General features: G+C 41.6%; 1 protein-coding gene across 3 annotated transcripts in view; it reads right to left on the minus strand.

The window, feature by feature from the left end:
* Positions 1–23,214, minus strand: part of LOC135516332 (inactive ubiquitin carboxyl-terminal hydrolase 53-like) — a 55,888-nt gene extending 32,674 nt beyond the window's left edge. For 2 of the 3 annotated variants that reach the window (XM_064940561.1, XM_064940559.1), the window contains exons 1-3: positions 22,749–23,214; positions 1,289–2,010; positions 219–311 (exon numbers count right to left, since the gene is read on the minus strand). In XM_064940561.1, coding sequence (XP_064796633.1) covers positions 219–311; positions 1,289–1,432 — 237 coding nt within the window. In that variant the 5' untranslated portion in view covers positions 1,433–2,010; positions 22,749–23,214. The remainder of the gene's footprint in view (positions 1–218; positions 312–1,288; positions 2,011–22,748) is intronic. The other variant, XM_064940560.1, reaches the window with a different exon arrangement.
* Between the last annotated feature and the right edge of the window lie 358 nt (positions 23,215–23,572).

The following is a 23,572-nucleotide window of genomic DNA, read 5'->3' on the forward strand; positions in this document are numbered from 1 at the left end:
GGAAAGAAGTTGGGAATTAACCAGACCATTCATTTAATTCAAGGTTTCTGAACAAACCTAACTGACTTTCAAGAACCTGAAAATGAAAACATTTTAAATTAATTATTAACAGCAGTTCAAGGGACAACTACGTGTCAGCAACAATAAAGCCCTAAAAAGTAACTTTAATATATTGTGATTGCTTGCAACAACGGTAAGACTTGATGTAGGGTGCATACCTTCAACGCACAGAAGATGCAAGAGTCTCCGAGACAGAAGTGCCCAGGAAGCTGCCTCAGACTGCGTCTGAAGATGTCCAGCTGCCACAGCACCTGAACAATGGATTGAAGAAAATGAACATGACAATACTTTATCAATATATTAAGTTCCTCATTATCCACACCCAACTCTCATTATAACCCAGACTTCATTATAGCCCAGCTAATCCTTCCTGATAACCTTTGATGACAGGTTTTAAATGGGATTTGTTTTAGAAAACAATTTTTCAGTTCCAAATGTGACACTTGAGGGCCAGTTAATATTTATGGGTGGAAATCAAGGTTTATCCAGCTTTACTTCACCTATTCTCAAACATTCTCAACCATGGATTTGGGGCTAGTGATGGCCTTCCTTGGTAGATGATGCTTAGATTTAAAAGGGGGTCTCTGGTTGAGTCAGGCCATGGAGGAGGACAGAGGAAGGAGGGAGGGAGGGGGAATAAAGGAAGGCTACTGTTCCTTGGAAACATAGCCCTCGGTGTCAGACATCGTCACCCAGCTCAGCCATGTCTCGCCCCCTGAGTCACAGCCTGGAAGAGTGACCTCACCACGGGATGATTGCACCCGTCAACCCTGTCGCCAACTGCCATCCCACGAGCCAAAAACAACCTTCCAGTAACTTGCCGGGACATACTGACAAATTTACAGTGACTAAGCTATGGGCTTTGAGGCTGTAAAGTAATGCTGGTGTTGGTAAATATTTTTGTCCGGGGGGAGACATGCTGTCGAGTCCTTTCTTAAAACTATGCAACGCTAACATGAGTGACGTAGCCTACTGGAAATGAGAACATGTTTTGTATCGACTCAGCTTACCAGGTGTTGCAATAAAGGGATTTGGCATTGTTGCAATTTACATTAAGTTTTTACTCATGTCCCTAATCAGAGATTAACAGTGTCTCTAGATCCATCCCATTGTTCTGGATACATAACCATTCAAAAACAAAGCATTTCTGTTCATGGCCATTACCTCTGCTGCATATGAAGAAAACATGCAGTAACAATTTACTATTTATTGGTAAATTAGGACTCACCTGCACCGCACTGTTGAGAAAGCAGCTGTTCTGCCCTGGCTCGTTCAGCAGGCCTTTTGTGGGGGCTAGAGACAGCATGCTCCCGGGCTGGTAGGATTTGGCGAGATTGCCCCCCGGCTTTCTGAAGAACTTGGCCCATGCCATTTGATAGAGTGTCTGCCTTTGGATAGGAGTGGAGTGACTTGGTGAGGCAGACTGGGGCTCGTTGCTGGTAGCGGTGGGATCCCTCGCCCAGTCAAGAAACGAACCCCGACAATCTGAGGCTACGTTATTCCGCTATCAGCAGCTATTTTCCTGCTACACATGGGCGACTACTGCCACCTCTCCACAGCTCGATAGGAAGGTAATGTTACCTTGTCCACCACTTGGAAAAGTCTGAAATGTCACAAAAAAAATGTATTTTATTTTAAGTCACTGGCAAGGAAGTCTTTTGAATCCAGAGAAAATCCTTTCAAAACAGATTGCTGGTCTGACTGTTCTTATGCATAGCCGTTTGACTCCTGAAGTAGGGGTGTTAGACATTCTCCAACCTGGATCATTCTGCACTGGGGATTCAGTACAGGGATGGGAGGGGCTGTGGGTCCCGGTTGACTCTGGGGGCTCTCCACATTGGCCTGACGTTATAGAGCAGTCAAATAGAATTGATCGTCCCTTTCCAAGGTTCATCCATAGCGAAGATCTATCCAGGCAGCTCTTACCATTGGATGTCAATTGGGTCTGATCTGTAAATGAAAAAGAGTGAAAGGAGACTTAAGTCACAATAAATAATTTAACTGAAAACAAATGAATATCCAGGAGAAACATTCTCTCGAGGACATATTGTGCAATACTGTATGACCTTTATTGAAAAAGGGGTGTTTGGATCCTTCTAGTCAGTAAATTATATTTCTGGCAATAGTAAACATCAGGCTTCACCAAGAAATCAGGTCACAAATTCCAAAGTCCACCAAACTAAGATATTATAGGCAACTGTGCATACATATTACATGCTGTAAAGCTTAAACCTTTCGTCACCTTGTCACTTTGAATAGTCGTGCCCCAGCTTCCGAGTTAAAGGTTAAACAATAAATGGGAGCTATGCCAAGTTACACGGTAATATCATCTGCCCAGTAAACAATGTAGTGTAAATAAGATACTTGCAGCACGCCTTCCTTCAGGTTCAATGCCTGGTCAATGGCCAGTCTTTCAACATTAAGCCACATAGTGCCTCTCATAGCCATGCCAACATGCGTGTTCGCCTTGGAGCGGACTTAGCATTAGGCTAACATGGCAGACAAGGCATTATCCTGCCCAGCCTGACCTACTGCTCACCATCTCCTCTCAAAAACATAACCGGGACATGTGTCGTCAACCATTTGAGATTCAGTTGATCCTGGAAGCAGTGCAGCCCACATGCTCAAGGGCCTACCGGCACACTGAACTTCAAATGCAATAACCGACCCGTAAGGCAGCCACGACAGAGACAACAGAGCCGTTTCCCAGAATGCTGCCGGTGTCATCTGCAATGTGTCATCTGCTCGCTTTGGACATGCTGGTTAAGGGTTGTTTAAGTACAATGCATGTACATATACTGTATTTGTGCTAAAGGAGCCGGGCAATTCAGTACCAAGGTTATTAGGGTGACACATCCCACTGGGGAACCAGCAGACCAGTCAACCAACAAGCTTCCTAAACCATGTGGTGTTTTGTTGTTCTTATCTGTCTGTTTGAAACTTGTAAATGTTAGCTGAGGAACACTAAGGATTCTATACAAATGTGTATTCTATTCACATTAGTGTTACTTATATAGCTAAAAATGTGGTTAGGGGAAGTTCAGACAAGTGGGATAATCACAGGAAATGATCTAGAAGCTATAAAATGACACTGAGCAGCAGTTTCCACTGTCATACAATTCATACTTCTGTTTTAAGTTAGGCACCTCTGAGTACATGATGATGCAAATCCTGTATTCTATAGCTCACAAGCACCCATGTAGACCAGTGAAGTGCCATTCATTGCTTAACAAACAACAAATAGATCCACAGCATTAGTAATCGATTGCAACAGGTAGATATTGTGTGTTTAGGCATGCAGTCAGAAACGGACTGGCCATAGGGCAGTTCTGGCAAATGCCAGATGGGCTGGTCCATCTTTAGGGGTTTTATGTGGAGAATTATCATCACTTGGACTTCCTGACAGGCCGCCTCCAGGTGGTGAAGGTAGGCAACAACACATCTGCCACAATGATCCTCAATGGGGGGCCCCCCAGCGGTGCGTGCTTAGTCCCCTCCTGTACTCCCTGTTCACCCACGACTGCATGGCCAAGCACAACTCCAACACCATTATTAACTTCTTTGGGCTCATTGGGGCGCTAGCATCCCACCTCGACAACATCTGGTGAAATTGCAGAGCGCCAAATTCAAATGACAAAAATAAACACTCATGAAAATACAAGTGTTATACATTGGTTAAAACCTTTACCGGATCGGTGGGTCCCCTGCGGGACAGTTGAGCTAAAGTAGGCTAATGCGATTAGCATGTTGTAAGTAACAAGAAAATGTCCCAGGACATAGACATATCTGACATTGACAGAAAGCTTAAATTCTTGTTAATCTAACTGCACTGTCCAATTTAGAATAGCTCTGACAGTGAAAGAATAAAATGATATTTTTAGAGTGCACAGTTATGAACTTGAAGATGTATTAATAAACCAATTAGGCAGCCTTGATACAACATTTTAAACATAAATGCAATGGTTAATTGGATCAGTCTAAAACTTTGCACATACACTGTTGCCATCTAGTGGCCAAAATCTAAATTGTGCCTGTGCTGGAATAATACATTATGGCCTCTTGCATTTCAAAGATCTTATAAACATTTGCTTTAAATGCAAAATAATGCATGTTTTTGTCATTGTATTATCTTTTACCAGATCTAAATGTATTATATTCTACTACATTAATTTCACATTTCCACAAACTTCAAAGTGTTTCCTTTCAAATGGTATCAATAATATGCATATCCTTACTTCAGGTCCTGAGCTACAGACTGTTAGATTTGGGTATGTCATTTTAGGTGAATATATATATATTTTTAAAGAGGGGTGGATCCTTATTAATCCCCTGTGAATTTCAGTTTGTGACAAAACATGCAATGTATAGTGTGGAAAGAATCGTTGTACCATCTAAATTGCTGTGACATATTTTCAGCTGGTGTACAAAACCAAAAGTAAGAGGCAAACCTTAAGAACAGGAAGCATAGAAATACCGCACATAGAACAGATCTACTGCTTACATATTGCAGCTTTAAAATGAGTCTTTGTTAATGATGGCAAGACTTGTTTATAAAGCACAGTGTGGCTTGATCACTTATCCTTGGGTCTAACAGAAAGTGCAGACATGCAAAATCCACCAACAAACATCTGATCTCAAATAAAAGCACATTCAACTGAGATGGCAGGCCTTTCAAGGGGCCTATGCATCACATCTCTATTGGATTCGGTTTTCATATCCTTGTTCAACAACAACTGTAATTTGCATCCCTGACTAGAACTGGAAAGATAAACCGAAAATTACAGACACCGACTTCCTCTCACTGAAGCACTTTTGTGTACGGTCAGTCATTTTCTGTTATTCTGCTTCACAATATTCCTCTAAAATAATTATTTGGTCAGCAGTAATATCCTAAGCATTATGTTGATTCGTAGCCAAGTGAGGGGTCACCCGAGTCATTTCACTGGTCTGGATTTTTTGGAATCGACCAAAGCACATGAAGGAGTTGAGACGTCCTTTGTAAAGAGAGAGTCTTGTGTCTTAGTGTCTTGCAAATTCCAAGCACGAACAAACAAAAACAAAATATCTCATCATAGCAAAAAAATGATAAGGCTAGCACCTTTGAGTAATCAGCTAGAGTGTCTGTTCTGCATCAGCATTGTTGACAGGGTATGTCTGTTAGACATGAACACCGCAAACGTGACCTGGTCTACAGTGTGGGACATTTAAGTCATCTGGTGATGTAATTGATCTATTAGAGATGTGTTGATGAATGGCCTCAGAGGTTTATTAACTGATGTATTTTATATGGAAATGTCAAGAGCCTTTCATTAGACGGTCTGTCGTCAAACTAACATTCCTTTAACATATGTCAGATAAATAATAACAAAACGTGACTTCAAGAAGCAGCCACTGGCAATTTTACAGAAACACAAAAAGGCAAAGCTCAGTGTGTTTTAATTTAACATCAAGTTGCCCTAATACCTGTGTAACAACTTCAATAACTGACTTTCCCACTCTTGTTGCCTCCAATATGAAACTCCCTGAGGCATTTCCATACTGAATCCTTGATGTTAGACAGTGGTGCAGTGTGCCTTTGCTCAATGCAGATCAATACATCATCCCACCAAGCTGGCGCATTACACACCTTTGTGACGGCTAAAGCGTGTCCCTCCCCACAACTCACCGACTCCGACTCAACGCTGATGGATGGCTTTCCCAATAGGAGAACACATTCAGTGGTGAAACTAGTTCCCTGGGGTGATAGAATGCCCAGTGCTTTCAGGCTAGCTGCTGCTTTTTGTCCTCAAATCAAATTAGGTATTAACAATGGTCTTTAAAATGTATATCATAATCTCTCTGAAGATGTTGCTCATCTTGAGATTCTGGCATATGAGACGATAAAGGAAAGAAATGGTGTGGCTCATTGCACTTTAAATGTATGCAGTATGATACATCTATGGGTGTCAATCTTAATGAAAAGTATAGTATATACACTTTTTTCTTTCTTGACATTTTAGCTAAGAGCTGTCTATGGCAGCATAACTTGGATGACTGCCAAAAATGTAAATTCCATGACTAATTTAAAAACATATTCAAACAAGTTGTTTTTCCCAGCACTTTGACCTGTGTGTCATTAAATTAATTAGACCAATCTGTTCCAAATCGTGACTGTGGTCAACTCAACATGTTCAGAAATCACACTTAGGTTATTTTAAGACAGCTGCTATAAAAAAAAAGTGTTTTATACTTTTAGAAACTCTTCCACTGTTTGCTATGATGCCCCCCCAGAAATCTTCTTGTTTCACACATTACATGCAAGTGTGAAATGGAAATATCCTAAATCCCCCCAAGACACCACCGGAGACTGTTTGCCATGACACCCCGCCTGACCCAAAATAGATGAGAACCAGACAGAGCATGTTTTGGAAATAACAAAAGAAACCATGTCCATCCATTGTCACTATACTTACTCATGCACAAAAATATAACAGGGGACAAGTGAGGTATCTGATGAACTAACAGCCAAGAACACATTCCTTTATATAAATGTCTAAAGACTACACTTTCCCTCTAGAACCTACAGTTGGTAATAAACTGAACAATCATAAGTTGTTTTCACACAGACTTGGGGAATAAAGGGAACTTTAACTTCCCAAATCAACACTACACAAAACAAATACCTACCAAGGAAACATATTACTGTCGTTTGCTGACACTTCGAAGGTTCAGAAGTTTGCCTTCCTTGCTTATGCTCTCCTAGGTTTTATTCGAGTGTTCTGTTTGTTCACAAAATGAAGGCAATTTGGCAAGGAAAAAGCAGACAAAGGCATTGAAGGTTGACAAGGATTTTATTTGATTAGTTCCCTGACATATGTGGAAAACTGCATACTGAAAAACCTAAGTTAGAATGGATATAGATATATTGAAGCTACAAAATGGGCCTCCTAAGTGGTGACAGTGGTCTAAGGCACTGCATCACAGTGCTAGAGGTGCTACTAGAGATCCTGGTTTGAGTCCAGGCTCTGTCGCAGCCGGCTGTGACCGGGAGACCCCATGGGGAGTGCAAAATTGTCCCAGTGTCATCCGGGTTAGAGAGGGTTTGGCCAGCAGGGATGTTCTTGTCCCATCACGCACTAGCGACTCCTGTCGCGGGCCGGGCGCAATGCACGCTGACATGGTCGCCAGTTGTACGGTGTTTCCTCCTACACATTGGTGCGGCTGGCTTCCAGGTTAAGAGGGCATTGTGTTAAAGAGGCAGTGCGGCTTGGCTGGATTGTGTTTCGGAGGTCACACAGCTCTCGACATTCGCATCTCCAGAGCTCGTACGGGGGTTTCAGTGATGGGACAAGACTAACTACCAATTGGATTCCACGCAATTGGGGAGAAAAAAAAGGGGGTACAAAAACAAAAACAAAACAAAAATGGTACTATTGGGGCCTATATGTTCTTGCCAGAAACAGTCAAACTGTGGTTAACTGCTTTCAAAGCAATGTTCTGCAAACCTACAGCAAGTTAAGGACTCAGTAGATGGACGGCTAACTGTATGTCAATTAAATCAACAGAGGAAACATCCTTGACCAACTGGAAATGTCATATCCCTTCCACCCTCATGTAACAGGGCCTCATTTATCAACCACGTGTACATTTCAAATCAAATAGAAATCAAACTGTCAACATATACACATATTCTCATCGATAAAATCAGAGCCATATTATATTTGAGCGCTACAGCCCTACCAGGCTGTCTATTCACCTTTTATAGTAACAAAAACACCCTCATTTTCTGTATGACTTGGAGATGTTGAAACTGGATCGTGACAGTTTGTAAAAGAAAGCCCAATGGAAAATATGATCACATTTCTGTAGAGGTCTGGGCAGAATGTTGCAGTGACTTCTTCAAACTAAAAATGCATGCCGCCTCGCGGGTGCCAAACACTGGCCACGCATTCTGCAAGATTCATTGTCCTTTCTAACTATTTAAAAGTAAATGCTACAGTCCACATCTATGCAAAATAAATGCACATTGTTGTTCAAAATGCCTCTGTTTTATCATTAGGCCTACGTTTGAACGTTATTAGCCTACCATTATTATATTTCCTGTGCAACAAATATCTCCCATTTCCCCCCAAAACAATCAATAAGCCTATTTGCTTGCAATACAGTTGACCAACCTTCTTGAAGTTGTGCGCACACATGGTTTGGGATTTGCGTGGAGATACGCACACTTTCCCGTCAAGTTATGTTTATAACTATCAACCTTTGCGGGAAAAGGAGGCCCCTGGACTTCAACAATTCTCCCATGTGGGGCAGACACCAGACATTTAAAGCCAGCCTTCTCGGTGTTGGCCAGGGTTGAATTTTGAATTCCAGTCAATTCAGGAAGTACACAAATTCCATGTTTTTCATTGAGGGAAATTTGGAATTGGAATTTGGTGTACTTTCTGAACTGAAATTGACCCAAACCTTGGTATTGATCAATTCCAATGTGCGCTCAATACTTCACTGACTACTGAATTTAAAGCTGCCGTTAGGCAAATGCAGTGAAGTGCGAAAGTGAAGAGAAAACCAATGTTTATTGATATCGTCCCCCACACTCGGTCAGAACCTGCCTCACTTTGCTTCCCACACACATTTTTGCTTCAATTGGTTTCAATCGAAAACACTTGTGTATGTCACAATCCCTAGATGTTGCTGCAGAGGCCTTGGCAGTACGACTTCATGAAACATAGAATCCTCAAACCTTTTTGGCCATGTAAAAATGAAAGCTGACCATGAGGAAACTGGGCTCAGCTGTGGGGAAATGAAACAAGACCCCTCTGATGAAAATCCTGAAATAACAGAAAGAAACAAAAACTGGAGAATTCCCTGCAGAATGGAGCAAAAGTGGTGCCAGGAAATAATTGCTCACTCAATGTCAACAAAATGAAAGAGCTTCAGGAGACCGCAGAGCACCCCCCCCCCATCCACGTCGACGGGCCGCAGTGGAGAGGGTGAATAGCTTCAAGTTCCTCGGCGTGCACAGCACTGGCGACCTGAAACATCCACAGTACCCGGTGTCACAGGAAGGCCAAGATCATCATCAAGGACCTCAGTCACCCGAGCCACAGCCTGTTCACCCCGCTACCATCTAGAAGGCGGAGATGTACAGGTGCATCAAAGTTCGGAGACAACAAAAAAATGCTTCCATTTCCAGGCCATCAGACTGTTAAATAGTCACCACTAGCAGGCCTCCGCCCAGTACCCTGCCCTGAACCGTAGACTGCTGCCATATGTATATTAGTCATAGAACACGGTTTACAGTGCCTTCGGAAAGTATTCAGACCCCTTGGCTTTTTGCACATTTTGTTACATTAAAGCCTTTCTAAAATTGTTTAAATAGTTTTCCCCCCTCAATCTACACACAATAGCCCATTATGACAAATCAAAAACAGGTTTAGAAATGTTAGCTAATTTATAATAATAAAATGTTTAGTTTTTAAGTATTCACACCATTTACTTACTAAAGCCTCGAGTTTTCTTGGGTATGACGCTACAAGCTTGGCACACCTGTATTTATTCTCTGCAGATCATCTCACGCTCAGTCAGGTTGGATGAGGAGCGTTGTTGCACAGCTATTTTCAGGTCTCTCCAGAAATGTTCGATCGGGTTCAAATCCAGGCTTTGGCTGAGCCACTCAAGGACATTCAGAGATTTGTCCCGAAGCCACTCTTGCATTGTCTTGGCTGTGTGCTTAGGGTTGTTGTCCTGTTGGAAGGTGAACCTTCACCTGAGTCAGAGGTCCTGAGCACTCTGGAGCAGGTTTTCATCAAGGATCTCTCTGTACTTTGCTCCATTCATCTTTACCTCAATCCTGACTAGTCTCCCAGTCCCTGTCGTTGAAAAACATCTTCTCAGCATGATGCCGCCACCACCATGCATCACCATAAGGATGGTGCCTGATTTCCTCCAGACGTGATGCTTGGCATTCAGGCCAAAGAGTTCTATCTTGGTTGCATCAGATCATAGATTGAGAGTTTAGGTGTCTTTTGGCAAACTCCAAGTGGGCTGTCATGTACCTTTTACTGAGGAGACCCTTCTTTCCCGATTATTCAGTTTAGCGGGCAGCCAGCTCTAGGAAGAGTCTTGGTGGTTCCAAACTTCTTCCATTTAAGAATGATGGAGGGCACTGTGTTCTTTGGGACCTTCAATGCTGCAGAAATTTTTTGGTACCCGTCCCCAGATCTGTGCCTCAATTACAATCCTGTATCGGAGCTCAATGGAAAATTCCTTGGTTTTTGCTGTGACATGCACTGTCAAATGTGGGACCTTTCATAGACAGGTGTGTGCCTTTACAAATCATGTCCAATCAATTGAATTTACCACAGGTGAACTCCAATCAAGTTGTAGAAACATCTCAAGGATGATTAATGGGAACAGGGTTCACCGGAGTTCAATTTCGAGTCTCATAGCAAAGAGTCTGAATACTTGTATTAAAAATAGAAAACAGAATTACATTTGGTAAAAACCTGTTCTCGCTTCGTTATTAAGGGCTACTGTGTGTAGATTGGTGAGAATTGTTATTTATTTCATACATTTTAGAATATGGCTGTAACATAACATTTGGAAAAATTCAAGGGGTCTGAAAACTTTCCGAAGGCACATTCTGTATTCTAGTCAAGGTTAATCTTATAAAAAAACTACAGCTGTACACACCTTTTATATTAATATACTGTCCACACACACTTTATTTATTTAGATATAAATAACTGACATTGCTCGATAGGATGTTTCTTAATTTCTTCAATTGCTTTGATAGATAGATTAAAAGGTATTGTTGCACTGTTAGAGCTAGAAACACAAGCATTTTGCTGCACCTGCGATAACATCTTCAAATATATGTGTACGCAACCCAAATATTTTTATTTGATTTTCCAAGGCAAGCAGAAGTTTCCTGTGTGAACTTCCTGCTGAAACATTCCAGCACGTGGACACTACTTGAACCCTGTGAAACTGAACAGGTCAGCCACACCTTGCTGAGAGTGGAATAGGGAGAGAACAGAAGTAAAATGTTCCCAAAAACAGATCCTGTGTTTATTTTTTTAAAGGGTCCGATTGAAATATAACTTCCTCCCTTAGACTGTTCAGACTACTTCCTAAATGTTTCGCTGCTTCCCACGACTTGCTAATAAATGTTAGAGACATGGCCAACAACTCCCCCCACCACCCCCACCCTCCATTTATTTTAAAACAGATTAATGAGTTTATTCTGTTCCAGCAGCTAATTGAAATTCTGCAAGCGGGGTGTGTGTATGAGAGGGTTTTAGTGCACTCTGGCTTAGCCCTTTAATGCCTGTAAGATTTGTGTAATTTGTAAGAAAATTATGTATAGCTTCAAAACATGTCTTAAAAATGAATGTTGCTTGCAGGGAATGTAATTCTTTGAACAATACAGTGAAAATGTGATTGGATGCATTTTCTCCATTGTCTACAGTTTCGTTAGTGGTCCACTCTGATGTAGCCTACCACCTCCAGACTGTGGCTTTAATGAATGGACGATGCAGTTGCTACATAGGCCAACAAATGGGGCACAAGTTATCATCAATGCCAGGTACCAGTGTTGTGTTCAAGACCAAGACCGGATTGGGGGGGGGGGGGCGAGACCAAATCAAGACCAGAAAAATGCGAGTCCAATTCAAGACCATGATTGTAAATTTGATCAAGTCACCACCATAAGAGTTCAAAATGTCCAGTACTTCTGTGTTCATATATCAGAACAACATATGGATTCTTTAGACATTTGAATAGTGAAAAGAAATGCATTCTGAAGCAAAATAGAGCCACTCTACAAATTATTACTAACCACAGTGGGGAACAATGGGCCTTCAGAGAAGGGATTTATAAAATAATGATTATAATAATTAAATCTCTTCAGTTTGTTCGAAAGGAAAGGGTTAACACTGGTCTCTGGGGAGATCAATCTAGCTAGCTAAAAATCAGCCATTGGCTAGGACATCAGAAGCTAGATAAAAGGCATCTGCCATTCAACTGTATTTGGGCAAAATGTTCAAGTGACAGTGGAATCAACCAATCACACTGACTTAATGAGTGGGACTGTTTTACAAAATCATATGGAAACTTCTACTTTCGAAGGCCAACAGGTCACTGCGCAATAACGAGCAGTATTTTTCCCACGGTCTAGCTAGCTTTTGTTGTCGGCAAGTTTGCAGCAGGTGTTATCAAAGAGGATGTAGTTGCTAATATTTTAGCCCCTCCCTTTTCAAGAATAACTTTCAACAAGAAATTAAGTTTCAAATGATCATCTTCTGGTGAGTGGAAATGTGTTCTCTATTGCAGTGTGCTTGCTGTTGTTAGACATTTCTTTGAAAATAACGCATGTATTGAAACATTGTTGCATTTAAAGTGGAATTTTAGCAACATGAAACCTTATTCAAATCTGTTCATATACAGTGGTTCCTCCTTTAAGAAGTTGCAAGCTTATGCCGTGAGACGTATAGGTCATTTGTGGTTTAGTACGGTACCCTGAGTCACCACTTCATTGCTCTAGACCAGCACAAGGGGGAGTTAGAGCACTGATTATGCTTTTGGGTCCTACTGTGTCTGACTGACAATGAATGGGCGACATAAAACTAAATAAACTGATAATTGTACACGACTTCAGTATTATTTACTAAAATTGTTGTTACTGTTGTTACACTAAGGTTATTATTATTTTATTTTGCTCTTACTGTAGTACTGTAGGCCACTCCCGACTGGTCACATTGTGCAGCACCTAAGTGGTGCAACGGTCTAAGACAGCTGTGTTGATTCAGATGCTGGTTCAATACCCATGCCGGCCTCGACCAGGAGACCCATAAGATGACTGTAGGTTGTTTTTTCTCCCTCTAAAAACAGAAATAATTCTAAATAACAAACTGGCTTCATTTACAAATAGTAACAATGTCTCACCCCATGTTCAGGAATGTCTCATCCCATGTTCATTTTACATTATTTGAAAAACTAAATCTACAAAATATTTAAGGGGCATTGCACTAATAATGGCGCCGACTTGGGAAACGTTCCCACTGTTCTGTTCTTAGTACCAGACTGCACGTTCAAACTAAAACAATGATTTCATTAATAAAATAATGATAAAAATACTATTTTCAAAATGCCAATGTTTATTTAGTTATGGATCCATAATGAATTACATGGGTATAAATATCACTGAATTGTAGAAATATCCTACAATCCTCTATACGTAATTATTGGAGGAGAGTCACGTCATATTTTTCGATATACTGTAGGTGACATGAGTCTCCCTAGTGTTGAGTAATGTGCTGTTAAAAGTGGTGTAGGTCTTATTTATTTAAAGAGCATCTTGAAGTTAGAAGCAATAGGATTTGAAGCAAAAGCCTACAAAATTTTAGCACCGTTTCGCACAGTTCTGAGACAAGCATGCGGACTGGTCTTGACAAAATCAATTAGATTTTTATTTTCACTTAATCTCCGTTTGGGTATTGGTTAGACTAGAATTAGAAAATTAGGGTGCAAAAATGTTATGCTCTTAGTGTAACCTTTATTTAACTAGACAAGTCAGTTAAGAACAAATTCTTATTGACAAGGACAGCCTACTCCTTCCACTCCGTCGGGGAATTAAACCCCGGTCTCCCATGTGCCCTGCCCGCACAACACAGGGATTCTTTAGCTAAACAGCCCAGTACTGTACTCCCGACCATCACATTGTACATCGCCATATTTTCCGTTCCATGCTAATGGAAACCCAGAGTTTTTCATTTTTCTTGGAATAGAAACAGTAATATTAATCAAATAAAATAAGCAAGTACCAGTCAAAGGTTTGGGGGGACACTTACTAGGGACACTTACTCATTCCAGGGTTTCTTTATTTGTACTATTTTCAATGTTGTAGAATAATAGTAATGACATCACAACTATGAAATAACACATATGGAATCAGTTAAGAACAGCCTACTCCTTCCTCCCAGTCAGGGAATTGAATACCGGTCTCCCGAGTGCCTGCATTCTCTAGTACAGCCATTATTGAAGGCCATGAAATGTTTCTCAAAGATGCCCTCTGGTGGTCAAACTAGCATTAACTAGCATTAAATGGTACCAGTGGTTCACACTTAAATAACGTGCCATATAATTCTGCAGCAACATGCAAGCTGCACTGCAGTATGCTGCAACTTTTAAAGGAGGAACAACTGTGCACCCCTGTTCATATAAACATCTGTCTTGTCCTGGACCGGAGTCTACACAGACCAGTGTGCTATAGTTATATCAGAACTACAGACAAGCCATTTGCCACACGGGCCAGCAATCATTCACTTTGAACTGGAGTGTGTGTTTACAGGCAGTTGCAACAGCGCGACTTTAGATCATTAGAACGCAGTCGCCAAAAGCAACAAAACACACCTGAATGAATTTCTGCAAATATGTAAATACTGCAGGAGTCCTCTTACATTTGAGAACATTAGTCTATTGAGCAAACAATCATCAAAAAGGTAGTTTCTCCCTCCCTCAGTTATGCACACCAACAACTAATGCTAGCCAGAGCAAGATTGTCTCAAATCTAACAAAGGAATATTAGATCAACCCTCTCAAACTTTTTCAGCTAGTTGGCTGTCAAAATTGCACTGAAACTATAGGGAATTATAACCTCCTCGTCTTTCTGCAGCTAAACTGCCAATGCATGGTTGTCCCAACCAAGCTAAAGTTGTCAAGCTTGCTAACTAGCTACTTCCAGACACAAATGAGAGAGCACCTCACTGACCATTTTACTTGCCAAGGCAGAACTGGTTAGGCTGTTTACATGTTTTCTAGAGCGTGCTCGACTAACTATATATTTTTTGGCCTACATTTACTGACACCGGTCATATTCAGCAGGTGTTGCGCATTCGTAAATTCATCAGTTATTCTGCACTCTGGCACACCAAGACAATCATGAAGAGGGGACGACAAAGCCTATTCCCCCTCAGGAAACTAAAAAGATTTGGCTTGGGTCCTGAGATCCTCTAAAGGTTCTACAGCTGCAACATCGAGAGCATTCTGACTGGTTGCATCACTGCCTGGTACGGCAACTGCTCGGCCTCTGACTGCAAGGCCCTACAGAGGGTAATGCATACGGCCCAGTACATCACCGGGGCTAAGCTGCCTGCTATCCAGGACCTCTACACCAGGCAGTGTCAGAGGTTGGCCCTAAAAATGGTCAAAGACCCCAGCCATAGACTGTTCTCTCTACTACCGCATGGCAAGCGGTACCGGAGTGCCAAGTTTAGGACAAAAAGGCTTCTCAACAGTTTTTACCCCCAAGCCATAAGACACCTGAACAGGTAATCAAATGGGTACCTGGACTATTTTCATTGTGTGCCCTCCCAACCCCTCTTTCTACGCTGCTGCTACTCTCTGTTTATCATATATACATAGTCACTTTATCTATACATTCATGTACATACTACCTCAATCAGCCTGACTAACCGGTGTCTGTATGTAGCCTCGCTACTTGTATAGCCTGTCTTTTTACTGTTGTTTTATTTCTTTACCTATTGTTCACCAAATACCTTTTTTGCACTATTGGTTAGAGCCTTTATGTAAGCATTTCACTGTAAGGTCTACTCCTGTTGTACTCCGCCCACGTGACAAATAAACTTTAATTTGATTTGAGAGTGCTCTGAAATTGGAGTAGATGGCCAGAGTGAATTTACATACACAAGAGATATTCTAACTGTTTATAGTTAGCTAACGCACTTTTGTACATCACCCTGTAACATACAATTGACCTTATTTTAGCTGCCCATATCTGCATGATTTAAGAAAGCAATGAGCTCCGTCTGGTCTTTTTAAAAATGACAGGTCAGGAAGAAAAACCTACTGCGTGATAGGGAAAGCTGTGTTCTTTGTGGGCTATACTCAGCCTTGCCTCAGGATGGTAAGTTGGTGGTTGAAGATATCCCTCTAGTGGTGTGGGGGCTGTGCTTCGGCAAAGTGGGTGGGGTTATATCCTTCCTGTTTGGCCCTGTCCGGGGGTGTCCTCGGGTGGGGCCACAGTGTCTCCTGACCCCTCCTGTCTCAGCCTCCAGTATTTATGCTGCAGTAGTTTGTGTCGGGGGGCTAGGGTCAGTCTATTATATCTGGAGTACTTCTCCTGTCCTATTCGGTGTCCTGTGTGAATTTAAGTGTGCTCTCTCTAATTCTCTCTTTCGGAGGTCCTGAGCCCTAGGACCATGCCTCAGGACTACCTGACATGATGACTCCTTGCTGTCCCCAGTCCACCTGGCCGTGCTGCTGCTCCAGTTTCAACTGTTCTGCCTTATTATTATTGGACCATGCTGGTCATTTATGAACATTTGAACATCTTGGCCATGTTCTGTTATAATCTCCACCCGGCACAGCCAGAAAAGGACTGGCCACCCCACATAGCCTGGTTCCTCTCTAGGTTTCTTCCTAGGTTTTGGCCTTTCTAGTGAGTTTTTCCTAGCCACCGTGCTTCTACACCTGCATTGCTTGCTGTTTGGGGTTTTAGGCTGGGTTTCTGTACAGCACTGAGATATCAGCTGATGTACGAAGGGCTATATAAATACATTTGATTTGTGGGGAAACAGCTTTTTTTTTTTACCCGATCGGTCCAATCTATCACCTCTAAAATGTAAATACACTACAAGGAGTTTATATAATGTGTCATTACATACCTATTTGAAGGTTAGTGTCGAATTGAATCGTGTTTTTAGGGTGGTGCTAAAGTGATCTTCAGAAGTAAACAGCGGTTGTCGTGGCTTTTGAGAGTCATGATGGCTGCAGTGATGATGCAAAAAAATGAATGCATTCAGTTGTACAATTGACTAGATATCCCCCTTACTCTGTCCCTTTCTTGTTTTGAATCTGCTAGAGAAACGCTACACCTGGTGGAGAAGCTGTCTGACACAGAAGGAGTTGCATTATGCGTGCTGTACGCTACATCATGACATGTCACAATTTAAAAAAGGTACAGCGTCAGAGGGGTCAGTTTTTCTCAACTTTTCTCCAATACTAATTGAGCCATTACCATGTCAATCAATGCTTGAATAGAAACATCACACCCCAGATTTTGATGCCAACACAGTCGCTACAATCCCATTAGTTTTCACTGCAGCCTCATTTGAATGCCGCGGTTGCGCAGATTTGTACGGAATGGGGTCAACAGAATGGGGTCAACAGTAACAGTCGTTCAGGTTCTTGCTAGCTAACCAAATGATACCTGCATCACTAACTGTGTATAGCCACCAAAAAATACATTTGGAAAAAGTCAGTCACACACCCACTCCTCCAATGGCATGACATCCTCCTAGCTAGCAAACGTTAGGCTCCGTGTTTTTAGCTTACTACATAAATAGACATGCTAGCCTATTAGCCATGTTATGAGTGACTTGTGATCATTGCCCTTGATAGTTTGATTGCATTGACATTCCAGCCTTATTTACATTCGTCTATTTTTGTCCAGAATATTGAGTCATTGAAACTGAAACAGTGCATCCCGAATCGATTTGGAAACGCTTAATGTTTGTGTTTTTGTATTCTTATGATTGGGACCTACTGGCTTATTATGACCAAGTTTATGGACTGCTTATCCGTTAACATTATGCTGTGTGCGACTGCCGCCTTTCCACCGACCCTATGCAGTGAAGTGGGGCACACTAATTTTGCCAAAACGGCCCACCTATGTTTTATTTTTTAATTCCTAGACATTTTTTACATTTTCACTCTCCTGCATGAGTGTGCTGGTATTACAGTTGCTGTCCTTTCAAAATCAGGAACCTGCCACACACTGAAGGCCTATAGGTTCTCCACTATGCAAACATGTCTACAATAGATATAAAGGATGTTAATATAATGTTTAAAAAAAGAAGCGTATATATTTGGCCTGGTGAAGAAGTTTTATGTGCTGACAGAATGGATGCTGATAATTCTGAGTTATTTTACTCAGCTGGTCTTGGGAAGAAATTACTAGTCCTCACTGTCCAAGACCGAGTACAAATGTACCGACACAAGGCCACACTCAATGTGGTCTCGAGACCAGACTCGTACTACAATACTGCCAGGTACAATAAGATCAAACCTCATAAATAGTGCTGATTATGAGAACTGACTGGTGAACTGCACTGCATTGAGATAGCACTTTTTCTTTTCCAGGCACTTGATTTGACTATCCCAGTGAAGCACAAAAACATCCCACCCACAAACTTCCATAGACAACCATGAACCTCTGAAACAACTCCTCCCTTAAATATCCCATTAATTTTCTTGAGTAAACACATTGTGTAACATGGGCCATGCTGCTACAGAAACAAGCTGGTTCTTCAGCACTCTATTATTTTCTCTTACTGGTTCTAATGAAACGATCCCCCAAAAAGTTTAGCATGATAAATTATCCATGGGCTAAAAACAGCATAGCATTATCTAGTGGTGCACAATAAAGCGAATGTCACAAAAAGATCATCAATGTTGAGTTGTTATACTGAGGAGTGCATACGGTTTGTGTAAAATAGAGAATAATTTCTGAATGAAGTCTATTTTCCAATATTAATTGTGATGGAAAGAAGTTTATTCTAAAACATAAATTATCATTCATATCAATTCAACTGAATTTGGAGCTTTGTCAAATGGGAAAATCTAACCATGTCACAATCGAGGCTCATTGATGTCCCAAAATAGATGAATAAGTAGGCTATATTCATAACACGTTCATATTGAGCTTTATTCTAAGTGAACACCACTCGCTCACCTCTAAATAATTCAAAGAAACTCACATAATGTATATAAAAGTAGCCTACAATATCATATAGTCTAGAATAAACCATTGATTTCTGATGAGATCATTTTCATTCGGTTTGTAATACCTTACCCACAACTCGGGTTTTTAATGAGCTCTGTGCCTTTGATTGTGAGGAATATATATAAAAAAAGAGAGCCTGATGTTTGAGGATAGGATGGGGTATTAATTTTGCTAGCAAGGCTTTAGGGAAAAAATAAGGTGTTGAAGACTCGCCTCACATCAGTGAAACTCACTGGGGAGTTGAGTACAAACTGTACTCACTAGTCATTCAAAAATACAGTATTTAAAAGAACTGAGCTATGTGGTAAAAAATACTAATTGACTGTCTGCTTATCACTCAGATGTTTGCTGAATGTTCTGTAAAAGTGAATCATGTACAGAAATGTGATATTGGCAGTGTTAAGAAACTCGTGTTGTCATCATGACAAATATATTGACCAAAAATACACAATCATTTCAAAGATTTTACCGAGTTACAGTTCATATAAAGAAATCAGTGCAGACTTGGGTGGGCATGTGAGGGCATAGGCCCCACCCACTGGGGAGCCAAGCCCAGCCAATCAGAATGTGTTTTTCCCCACAAAATGCTTTATTAGAGACAGAAATACTCCTCAGTTTCATCAGCTGTCCGGGTGGCTGGTCTCAGATGGTCCCGCAGGTGAAGAAGCCAAATGTGGAGGTCCTTTGGTCCCCAGCACAAGGTGCACCTGTGCCAGAAGCATACCACCATACATCCCACTGCTGGCTTGCCTCTGAAGGTATGCAGGGTTGGTCCTTGTTGGTCCCTGGATGGGTGACCAGATGCTGCTGGAAGTGGCATTGGAGGGCCATATTCCAATGCCTCAGGGCAGTGATTGGGGACATTGCCCTGTGTAGGGTGCCGTCTTTCGGATGGGACGTTAAACGGGTGACCTGACTGTGGTCACTAAGATCCCATGGCACTTATCGTAAGAGTAGGTGTGTTAACCCCATTGTCCTGGCGGAATTCATAATGCCCATCTAATCATCTCCAGCTTCCAATTGGCTCATTCATCCCCCTTCCTCTCCCCTGTAACTATTCCCCAGGTTGTTGCTGTAAATGAGAACGTGTTCTCAGTCAACTTATCTTAAATAATTTTAAATAATGCTGTTTAATCAGCTGCTTGATATGCCATACCTGTCAGGTGGATGGATTATATTGGCAGAGGATAAATGCTCACCAACAGGGATTTAAACTTGAAAGAAATATGCTTTTTGTGCATATGGAACACTTCTGGGATCTTTTATTTCAGCTCATGAAACATACCAACACTTTAGATGTTGCGTTTATTTTTGTTCATTATAGAACAGATATGTTCATGAATGGAAATGCCTAAGTAGCTTAGCCCAAGATGTATTAAGGAGCCTACCGTTACTCCTTAAAGTCCAAGGACCTTTTATTTTATTTTTTTTTAGAGGTAGCCTGGCTCTGGCAGCCCCAAAAAAATGCTCCATCTAAACATGAATCAATTCTCAATTGTGATATACGGTTCGAGAAATACATTTCTCCCTGCTCTGCTGACGAGTTCTTTGCTCCACTCATAAAGGAGTAATAAAGGCCTAGTGCACTCATTTGGTGGGGAATTGTGTTTTTGTATTAATTACTTTTTTTCTTAAATTGTGATTTATCAGGGGGTGCTGCAGCACCCTCAGCACCCCTACTTCCCACAGCTATGGCTGTAACATGGAGACATGGCCATGTGGGAAAACTAACCCTATAAAGGCTGTGTATCAATTACACTTTAGAAAATGATTTCTCTCTGATATGAAAGAAAAGGTCCTTATGCTTCCAAAACGGTACCGCGAGCAATGAGTGTTAATATTCATACTGAACAAAACTAGCCCTCCACAGAACAGACTGAATTCTTTGGGGTGTGGATGCTACAAGACAGAAACATTCCACAGGGTTGTTGGTCTATGCTGATGCGATGGCATCACGCAATTGCTGCAGATTGGAAGGCGGTACACCACCAGCCTGTACTGTTGACACCAGGCAGAAATGGGTCCATGGACCCATGCAGTTTACGCCAAATCCTGAATCTGCCATCAGCATGACGCAGCAGGAACCGGGATTTGTCGGACTTGGCAATGTTTTTCCACTGCTCAATAGTCCAGTGTTGGAGATCGCTTACCCACGGGAGCCACTTCTTGTTTTTAGCTGATAGGAGTGGAACCCGGTGTGGTCATCTGCTGCAATAGCCCATCCGTGACAAGGATCGACGAGTTGTGCATTCCAATATGCTGTTCTGCACACCACTGTTGTACTGCAGCAATGTTTGTCTGTTTGTGGCCCGCCTGTTTACTTGCACTATTCTTGCCATTCTCCTTCAACCTTTCTCATCAACGAGCTGTTTCCCCCACAGGACAGCCACTGACTGGATGTTTTTTGTTTGTCGCAACATTCTCTGGAAACCCTAGACACTGTTGTTCATGAAAAGCCCAGGAAGGCAGCTGTTTTTGAGATCCTAGATCCGGTGTGCCTGACACCAACGATCAAACCACGCTCAAAGTCGCTTAGGTCACTCGTTTTGCCTATGCTAACGTTCAATCGAACATAACTGAATGCCTCGATGCCGGTCTGCCTGCTTTATATAGCAAGCCAAGGCAATGTGACTCACGGTCTGTAGAAGCGATACATTTTTTTTTTCAACGGGGTGGTGTACCTAAAACTGTTCGGTGAGAGTATATTTCCCACACTGAGGTTGGAATAATACTGTGACATTTTGAAAATGATAAATGCCCTTTTAGTGTAAGAGCTGTTGAAAAGACAGACTCAAATGTCTGCCTGTTTGGGTGGGATGGAGTTTTGGTCTGCCTGGTGAAATCAAATGAGTTAATAGACCAATGAGAAAGAGTTCCAACCCGCTCTGTCAATTTCTGCTAATTTTCCCCTCCCACTCAGAGGGATTATTGAGCAGTGACAGTCCTCCCAAAATTCTTGCTTGAGAAATTGCTCTTTGCTAAAAAAAAAAAAGCAATTTGTTTATTTTTGACAATTTTAATTGAAAACAATCATAGTAGTTGTTACCCAGAAATAATTGGATATTGGAGATAAATGTGCATTGGACAGTTTGGGGGCTGCAGGTAGTCTAGAAGAGCATTGGGCCAGTAACCAAAGGGTCTCTGGTTCGAGTAGCCGACCCGAGTTGACAAGGAGGGGGAAAAAATTTTTTTAAATCTGTTGGTGCGCTTGAGCAAGGCACTTAACCCTAATTTGCACCAGTGGCGTGATAATACTATGGCTGACCCTGTAAAAACAACATTTCACTGCATCTTTCAGGTGTATGTGAGAATAAAACCAGGCCACGGCTGCAGTAACCTGCCAAGTTCAATAGGTTGCAATTACACAAGTATTTTGGCCTATTTGCTGGAGATTTTTAACAATATAACATGATTGACCAGGCACAAAAATATGGCATAGTTTATGGGAAATGGGTTTGGGAGGCTTTCAATAAGTAAACTTTTATGAATTACTGTCAGTGTCAACTGGCTTTGTGACAGACTAGTCTTTGTTCGTGTTGATACAATGTCGCAAGAACAATGAGGAAATATGTCAAGCCAGGCCCTTCCACAATTTTTAGGATATATATATATATATATATATATATCATGAAGGCTACTTTTTGTGTCATGCAGTCATATAAGCACAACTAATGCCGCAATAATAGTTTGACGTTTTTGTTACGTTCATGAATAGGTCAATGACACACACATACATACATATAATAGGCTAACAAATCGGAAGTTCATCAGCGATTTCATACGTTTCGACTGAGTTTACCTGTAATTCAGGTACATTTACGCCTCATGCGCGTTGATGCTGGAAATTTTAGAGAGAAAATAACAAACAACCCAACCTAAACCAAAAGAACACAACACTCACCGTTTTAAAGAAATGCCAATATATCACAAGGAGGGAAACTGCAGCTCTTCCAAATGTGTTTGAATTCTTGAAATGGAAACAGCTAGGAGTTTCGGGAAGAAATTGACGACGCCTATGATACTGTCCCAACAGTCGTTGCGGTAAAAACAAATATATATTATATATATATACATACAGAGGACTCGTTATAAATTAAACCACATAACTAAAAGCACGTGTTACAACTTTGCTGTTATCGTTGTTACGGACTCTTTCTTCCTGTATAATTCCAGTTTTTGACACCATCCGTCCCATTCACTTGCTGTAGGTTATTCCGGTTTTTAGATTCTTATGTTTCTTGCAGTTGTTGATGCGCAGATGTAGTGAGCAATGATCGACTTCGGCACCTGAAATACTGGATTAGTGATGTTTTCAGAGCTGCGAGGTCAAACCCCGCCTCTTGAGCGGCACTGTATTTACTGCAGCCCTCTTGTAGCCTACTGAACCACGTTCGCACAGGCAGCAACCACGACTCTCTGCGAGCGAAGGGAGGAGTTTCACTGCACTTTCTTGTGAACTTTCCGCCACCAATCACTCAGGTAGGATGCAGTTTGAGAATATTTTGGCGGCAGGTATAGAAGGAGTCGAATTTAGCATACTGGTTGGCAATACATTTTTACATAGTTTGTCCAGGTTAATAGCCTGCGGTGCTTCGGCTACATACAGCCTTCCAAAGCAAGCAATGTGGCGACAATTAGGCCTAAAACAAGGATAACAAGGGCGAAATTCTGGTGTAGCCTCGATATTGGTGGGAGGAGTCCAAAGAACAGTAGATGGATTTTTTA

The sequence above is a fragment of the Oncorhynchus masou genome, chromosome 27 (genome assembly GCF_036934945.1).
Source record: "Oncorhynchus masou masou isolate Uvic2021 chromosome 27, UVic_Omas_1.1, whole genome shotgun sequence".
Lineage (NCBI taxonomy): Eukaryota > Metazoa > Chordata > Actinopteri > Salmoniformes > Salmonidae > Oncorhynchus > Oncorhynchus masou.